General features: G+C 33.8%; 1 protein-coding gene across 1 annotated transcript; it reads right to left on the reverse strand.

The window, feature by feature from the left end:
* Positions 1–5,856: 5,856 nt before the first annotated feature.
* Positions 5,857–6,725, reverse strand: LOC129232144 (zinc finger protein 596-like). Its single transcript, XM_054866384.1, has one exon. The coding sequence runs from the start codon at positions 6,687–6,689 to the stop codon at positions 6,099–6,101; it is 591 nt and encodes a 196-aa protein (XP_054722359.1). The 5' UTR covers positions 6,690–6,725; the 3' UTR covers positions 5,857–6,098.
* Positions 6,726–8,410: the final 1,685 nt, after the last annotated feature.

Raw genomic sequence — 8,410 nt, forward strand, 5'->3', positions numbered from 1 at the left:
TTATGTAACATTTGCTCATGCTATTGTGTTATCAGTTAATAAGAGCAATTTTATATTCGTAAAGCAAATATGACTGTGTCCAGAAATTGCACTGCATGGGAAAAGCAGTCCTTGGTAAGTGAGGTAGAATTTTACAAATTAAGAAAAAAAAATATATTTTTGAATATAAGTTGTTGCTGTACTGAAAAAAAGACTTAGTTGCTTTAATAGGAACACCTATAGTTGCAGCAAAGGTAACCTAGCAGCATTGTGAAGGCTATGCAGATCCTAATCGCAGCATTACGATGCTGCTAGGTTAAGTTTGCCTCAACTATAGAGTCAGGGTGAACTCTTACAGCCTTATTCAAAATCATGCATAATCCTTTGATGTTGCCGCTGTTGAAGATAATCCAAGGATTTGCACAACATCGTTATTCACAATCACAAATGTAAGTTAATTTGAGCCTACCAGGTGCAAATTATAGCCTCGAATCTAAGGCTTAATTCCGCTATTATACTCTCCACAGCACGTTTAAATGTAGGTAAATATAAACAATATGGTGGATATGATGTTGCAAAATTATTGCTACTTGTCTTCAGGTAATTTGAACAATCTTCGTGACCTGCAGGAGCTCGAAAGAGTTGAAAGGAGGTTTCCCTATTTTTCCAACTGAAAGGAAGAATGATTTAGAATTCTTGGACTGTATAGATATTCAACTTGTTGAGTTCCAAATTGGAAAGCAATACGGAAAAAAATCATTGCATACACCCGCTCGTCTATCGACGTGATGCAGGTTTTTTTTGTGTCCCCCCCTCCCCCAGTTTTAAAGGATTCCTTCGGCCTTCCACTTCTTGGCCACAGCTTTCAAATTCTTGAATTTGTTTTTTAATTGTTTTGCAGTTCTGTGCTGCACAGACCCAACAGCATTATATTCTTGTGCCACTTTTTCCCATGTGTCATCTTTCTGCTTATTCTCCACAACATTTGTCTTTTTGCATTCTAAAATGCCCTTGTATTTATCAACTAAGGTCATTAATAATTCCTGCTCAAGAACAGAAAAGTTTGATTTTATTTCTAACGTAGCTGCCATATTTTTTCGTTTACGCAAAACACGTGAACATCAAGGGGGACTGGGAATGGTGGGAATGTAAACAACGTCAAGAGACCAAACACAGCCAATTAGAGAAGCTTTTACATCTGTGTCAGAATAATCGCTCGCTTCATCTATTCGAGGCTGGTGAATAAGAACAGCGGCTTAATCCGGAACAGATGATAGATCAATCCGCAGCCGAACCGTAATTGTGAATAAGGCTGGTAGAAATTTCAGTCTCAATTTTTATTCAGTCACAAGTGCAATCTGAAAGACTTTATCTCCTGAAACAGACCCGAGAGCGTCGGGGGTACTTTCATCAAAAAATTAATGGCCATGAGTATGTCATTCTTACTGGAGATAAACAGCCAGGCCCAGCTTTTGGGGTAGGAAATTTCGAAATTGAAATTTTTTTTACGAGTATGAAGTTTCAGTGCCATAAGATTCACTGCTTTAATGCTAAAAAAAATATTAATAATAATTTAGAGTGTGTACCAGTGCTTGGGTATGCAAAACATAGTTCGGAATTTAACTAGAAATTCAATTTACTTTTAGAGGCGGCTAATAGCGCGATTTAAAAATCTTTTGAAAATATTACTTGTTTTAGCGCCATAAGATGCACTACTTTAATGATCATAAAAATATAATTTAAAGTGTATACCAGTGCTTGGTTATGCAAAACCCAGTTTGGAATGTAACTGGAAACTCCCTTTAATTGTAAGTTTTTTGAAATATTATTTTATATTATTATTCAATGGCGGGGAGGGAGGGGGGGGGCATTTGTCAATATCGCCTAGGGCAGCAGAGCTCCTAGAGCCGGCCCTGTATACAGCACTGAAGTCACTTCCATGTCAATTACAATGTGCAGCAGGGAAACTTGCTGATTTGAATTGGATGCTAATTAGCAAGGCGTGGTCAGAAAGGAGTGGGGAGAGCCATTTTTCATTTTTAGGGGGGTCCTGAGTTTTAGTTACCTCACAAGCCAATTGTGGTCATTTGTTGGACAAAGGAACAATGTGCGTTCGCCCTCGAAGCTTACTTTTCTAATAATCATTTGGTGTCGCCACCCAATGTGCTTTACGAAATCGGTACAAGCTACAGGTACCCTGCAACTTTTATATGGGGGTACCTCAAATCGATCTTTTACAACGACAAGCCCCGGACACTGCAACACCTAAAGGACAACATTTGGCTAACCATCGCCTACATTGCTCTCAATATGCTCCAAAGAGTAAAACAAAACTTCAAATCTAGGGTAGAAAATACCATTTTCATCCTAATGGTGCTATCAGTGCATCATTAATGGGGGCCGCCATTTGGCGAATGTAATTTTTAAATCTTGTTAAAATAAAAATTAAGAATGTATACAATATCTTATAAAAAAAATTAATTGATATATGAATCTATAATTTCAGAAAGGGTGTAAGTCAAATGGATTTCCGTAGGATACGTCCTTTCTGAAATAATTGATTCATATGAAGTATCTTTTCTTTTACTAACTTTTCAAATCGGCAAGTTTCCCTGCCGCACCATGTATAAATATTTTTTTCAGGCCTAGAATATGACTAGATAAATGTGAAAATGAAAGGGAAAAATTGCTACAAGTTCCCCTAGACTTTTTGAAAACAATTTAATTACAAAGACATCTATTTACAAAATTTGTATCGTAGCCCTTTTTACGGAATGGCTGCACATCCCGGGCAGTACAATCCCAAGAGAAAATTTTAAATTAGCTTCTTAAATCTGCAGATACTCATTTGTTGGTAAACTATTAATTGCGCACGATCGTCATAACATAAGTAATAAATGAATATTATTCAACATAATTTTTTTCTAAGAAATTGCATTTTACAAGATTCACTGCTAGAGTCATGATTATCTGACATACAACTCACTGACTATTGATGTATTAGGCAAACCTGTCATACTTAATTGATCACCTACATGGAATTAATGTACAATTTATCTCAAAACTAGATCTTCAATTTCTCTGTCATTACGTTGATCGTTGATTCGCTCCCGTGTTAACATAATAACATCTTTAAACTGAGCCTGGGGATTCTGGACTTGCTTCTTTTCAAGTGATTAAGGTGCATCTGGTGGCTGAGGGAAGACAAGATCACAGCATAGACAAATCTCATAGGTGGAAAGTAGAGGAATATGGGGCAAAGTGAAATAGTCAAGATAACTTACTTTTTTCAAAATGAACATGTTGGAAATTTGTTCTGAAAATTATGGTATATAAAGTAAGAATAATATATTTAAAATAAAACATGTATTGAAACATTGTTTTTTTGACAGTAAATTTGTACCTCCAAAAAAAAGGATGGAAAATTCACTTTTTTTCACGGGGCAAAGTGAAAAATAAAATTTTTTTTTAACTGAAACATTTTCCATTTGGTTATTAAAAATATTTTTGATTAAACAAATGAGTAAATTAAAAGAATGAATAAAGCAATAAACGAATAAAATAACAAATAAGTTAATAAATTAGAAAAAATAAATCAGTTAATAAAATAGTGAATGAATAAGAAAGTAAGTGAATGAATGAATAAATATCAGTTAATTTGAATTCATGAAGGAACGTAAATGAAATAATTGATAAATGTAAATGATTTGATAAAATACTGAATAAGTAAATGAAACTATTCTACTTTACCCAGCATTCACTTGACTAACTGTACAAAGTATTTAAAATGCAAAAAAAGCTTAATATTTAACAAAGAAACACTGCACTAAACATTAATAGGTCTCAATTAATGTTAAAAATGTTAATGACAAGAAATTTATCATTTAATAACAGAAATAATTTTTTGACTTACAATAAAATGTTACACTATGAGCATCCATTTTTAAAAATGGCATGTATTATCATATTTGTTAACTTTCAGAGGTAATTTTTTCTTGACTTGAATAGGCTTCATGTGTTACTATATAGTTAAAATATTATTAGGTAAAAGTAGAGTAAATATTTCACCATTTCACTTTGCCCCACATTCCCCTACCTATTTAAGTGACATCCATTAGAATTGTGGGCAGCACTTTGATAGGCAATCAGAAACAAAGGCAAGTTCCAGTCCCAATCCTGTTGATTTCTGAAAATATAAGTTACTGATTAAAAATTTCATTTTTGATGTCCGATATTGTTGCAAAAATATTGTTAGAATTTCACCAATGCTGAGAGATTGACATAGTCTTTTGAATACAATAGTGTCATAATTAGTTCATTGACCACCTTGACCCTTAAAAACAATAAAACTACATAAACATTAATATGCTCAGTTTGCAAAAGAATACATAGTTTATTTAATTAAATTTATTACATATATAATATTCTTAATTAAAGCAGCATAGTATTGACAATAAATGAATATCTTTAAAGCATCTCATTTACATTAAAATGATCGATGAAACCGAAGAAATCTACAAAATATGTACATTATTGCTGAGAGTATGTACAAAAAGCATGACTTAGTAATCAAGCTGTATCAAAATAATCAGCTATCTAATGTTTTGAAGCACAAAAAAAGCAAAATATTGCAGACACGTGTTTTGGTGTTACAAGGAACACCTTTTTCAGAAGCTCAAACTGCTTTGCATTGAAAAAGGTGTTCCTTGTAACACCAAAACACGTGTCTGCAGTATTTTGCATTTTTTGTGCTTCAAAACGTTAGATGACTGATTATCTTAATTTTCAGCACAAAGGTATTTATTCGTTATTGAGCTGTAAACATGTTTATTGAATGGGAGAAAATTGTAAAATAATATTGACTGTCTATGCAAATAACTACTAGAAGTTAAGAAAACTGTAGGCGCAATTTCAGGACTTGATCTATTTCGTAAATTTAAATTAAAAATAAAACTTTACTAATGTTTTTAGCAGTGAGTTACCACCTAAGGCTAAGCCCCCCCCCCCCCCCCCCCCCCAGTACTACATGCAATATACCGAACAGCTAAGTTATCACATCCTGAGACTGCAGTTTTGTTCTTGTTAGAACTCCTCAGTCAGGAGTAGTGAATAACCCCTTAGCAGGGGTAGATCGATGGACCAGTAGCTACAAAGTTTCAGTGGGTCCGTACAAACTTTGTGATCCTTCTTTGCACCTTGATTTTGAATATTGTAAAATAAAAAATAAAAAAATAGCCAATACAGGTTTAAATTAAAAAAAAAAAAAACAGTAATACAACTAATAGTGACAATTAACAGTTTTCAGGAGACATATGAGCATCTGGGGAAGAGAATTAAACAGGCATCTTTTTTCTATTCACCAATGCCAGTAAAGAAATTTGAGCCAACAAAATCTTACTTTTTAAATTGTTTTGGGAAGAAAGTCAATAGATTGGTAAAAACAATATGCTATATTGCTGTTGAAATTTTGAAAAATCTTTTCTTACAAAGAAAACCTTCACATTCCAAACAAAGGTAAACTTTCAACAAAATGATGATGATTACAATTTTTGAAAAGAAAAAAAAAACATTAAATTTCACTGGCCCTATGGACCACTAAAATTTATTTTCTGCTGGTCCAATGGATATTGTGGTCTTTGCTCCAGTAGACTACCGTTAGCTTCAAGGCCTGCCCCTTGTTATTTCTTTTTTGAAACATTACCATTTGTTTTTGTGCTTAGTTATAGTTACTTAAAATTAATTAAATGGAATTATCTGTACAACAAGATACCTAAAATACTTCTCCTTTATTAAATAAAGAAAGAAAAAAATCAGTATATAATGACAGTTCACGTGTCCAACCCGAAAGCAAAAAATAATTCTTTTAACATTCCAGCTTTTAACTTTTAAACTCTGCAATCACAACAAGTTATCATGCCGGTGACGTCTTAGATTGAATCTGCCTGATTTCGGTTACTGGTTGAAATCCTCAAAACATTACCCTCATTAAAAATTTATAGGAGTTCCTAATATCGTATGAACTTAGAATAGCAACAATTCACACTGCTTAAAAATTTCCTTTAAATAAAAAAAGCATATTTTTCACAAAATTCTCCCATTTCCCTGACATAACAGCTTGTCTACAAACGAATAATATTAACATTACTAGGCTGACTATTTACATCAGTTATTTCATCCTTCACTTTATCTGCTAACAAAATGTGTTCGGCTATATGAGCAGCAATGTGCTGTTTTAGATCCTGATGCGAGCGAAACACATCCTTACAAACCACACACTGATGGCCTTTTCCACCACTGTGGGAAGAAAAATGCTGGCGGAGGTTGCTGATGTGCGTGAATCTTTTATCACAGACGGGACAGACGTGGGGTTTCAGCCCCGTATGGGTGATGCTGTGCTGTCTGAGGTTGCTGATGTGCGTGAAACTCTTGCCACACTCGAGGCAGGTGTGCGGTTTCTCCCCAGTGTGAGTCAGGATGTGCTGTCGGAGGTTGCTGATGTGCGTGAATCCCTTGCCACACTCGTTGCACACGTGTGGTTTTTCTCCGGTGTGGATGAGGATGTGTTGTCGCAGGTTTGAGATGTGAGTGAAAGCTTTCTTGCAGACGACACACACGTGGGGCTTCTCCCCCGTGTGGGTCAGGCTGTGTTGGCGAAGATTTCCAACATGCTTGAAGGTTTTGTTGCACTCCTTGCACACATGAGGCCTCATGATGAATGTAAATTGCGGGAGCTTTGACTCATTCAAATAGTGCAATCAAAGATGAAATACAGATCACCTGTAAAAAGTAAATACATTAATATACAACGTTTAATCCTCAAATATATTTGTTCATAGTAGATGATAAGCCAAGAATAAAATAAATGTAGCGATTTGGCCAAACAAACATCTTACAGGGGTGCCACCCCCCCTAAATATTGCAGAGCCCCCCCCCCCCTCCTCAGCCGCAAAAATGAGAAATATACCACGTTAAACATCCTTCCTAAAAATATCAATGGCGCAGTCTGCATCATGAACCCTCCCCCCCCCAAGTGGGCACCCCTGCATTTCACCATTTTTCCTCAATAAGACAAACATGCAATTTCTTAGGAGAAAATATAGCGAATAGTTGTCAGCCAAACATCAAAATTCATTACAATGCATAAAATATATTTTCAAAAAAGCATACATTTAAAATTAGATTTTTTGCTGCAAGTGGAAAAACTGGTAAATAAAATACAGGCAAAAATGGTAATGATTCTTAAAAACTCAATTTATGAAACCAGACTTGGATGAAATAAAAAGCTTTCTGCAAACACGTAATCTTAGAAGAACAACTTTCTGGACTCCATTATTTTACGAACTCATCTATGAAAAAAGCATCAAATTCGTTTCAAGGGATTTAAAAAAAAAAAAATCCGAATATTTCTTAAACATGTCACAGTAAACCATTACAAAATCTTAACTATTTTATTAGTATGATTGCTTTCAATAGAAATAAACTGAGGTATTTTTTTTCTTTTGTAATGAGCTATTTCAAAAATCATTCTTCAGGTGAATGAAAGAATAAATCACTGGTGAAGAAAAAACATTCTGGAAATGGTGCTAGTGTAAAATGTAAAAGCACTTATTTTGGTGAGCAATAAAATGTAAATTATTTTATTTTTACAGTGGATGCCGGTCAATTGAATCAATGATTAATTGACTCAACCGCTCTAATGCAAGGTTGGTATTTTGTCCACTTTTTCGTAAAAAGTCCGGGACCCTGGAAGAAACTGGACAAAATGGAAGAAATGAAAAATCAACTGATTATCCATACATAAATTTATTGTTATGGCATAATAAAATGAGTTTATAATTCTAATACATCATATATTATGAATTAATCATTTAATTTAAAATGTTTGTTAACTTTAGAGTTTAGTAAATCAAAATAATAATAATAATAATAATAATTACACATTGGTGCAACTAATTTTAGATCATAATTTATTTAAAAGTTAATAAAATTTAACAATGTGAATAAGCTACTGGGCATGATTACTACACAATTATGTATTAGAATAAAAAAAAATAAAAAAATGAATAGAATAGTCAAATGAATGGCTTGGAGACATACATACGAAACGAAGATTTATAGACTAAAAGCGTTCAATTGTTTTATGTTTTTCGAGTTAATTGATGTCACCCCACAGTAAAATATTTATGTACTCTGCATGTTTTTATAGAAATGTAGTGTCAGTCATAGAAATTACTACTTTAGTAGGATGGTGGGTACTCAGAACAGTGTACTGGAAGAGACTATAATGAACAAGGGGTTAGATGGCTTTAAAATGGCCATTAATCTTCATTGGGAACTAATAAATTGACTAGGAACAGCCGAGCTGGGTTCAGAATCTGTTGCTGATCATCACATTTGTACTTGTATTACAAGAACAGATTTCACTTCATGT

The sequence above is a fragment of the Uloborus diversus genome, unplaced genomic scaffold (assembly GCF_026930045.1).
Source record: "Uloborus diversus isolate 005 unplaced genomic scaffold, Udiv.v.3.1 scaffold_11, whole genome shotgun sequence".
Taxonomy (NCBI): domain Eukaryota; kingdom Metazoa; phylum Arthropoda; class Arachnida; order Araneae; family Uloboridae; genus Uloborus; species Uloborus diversus.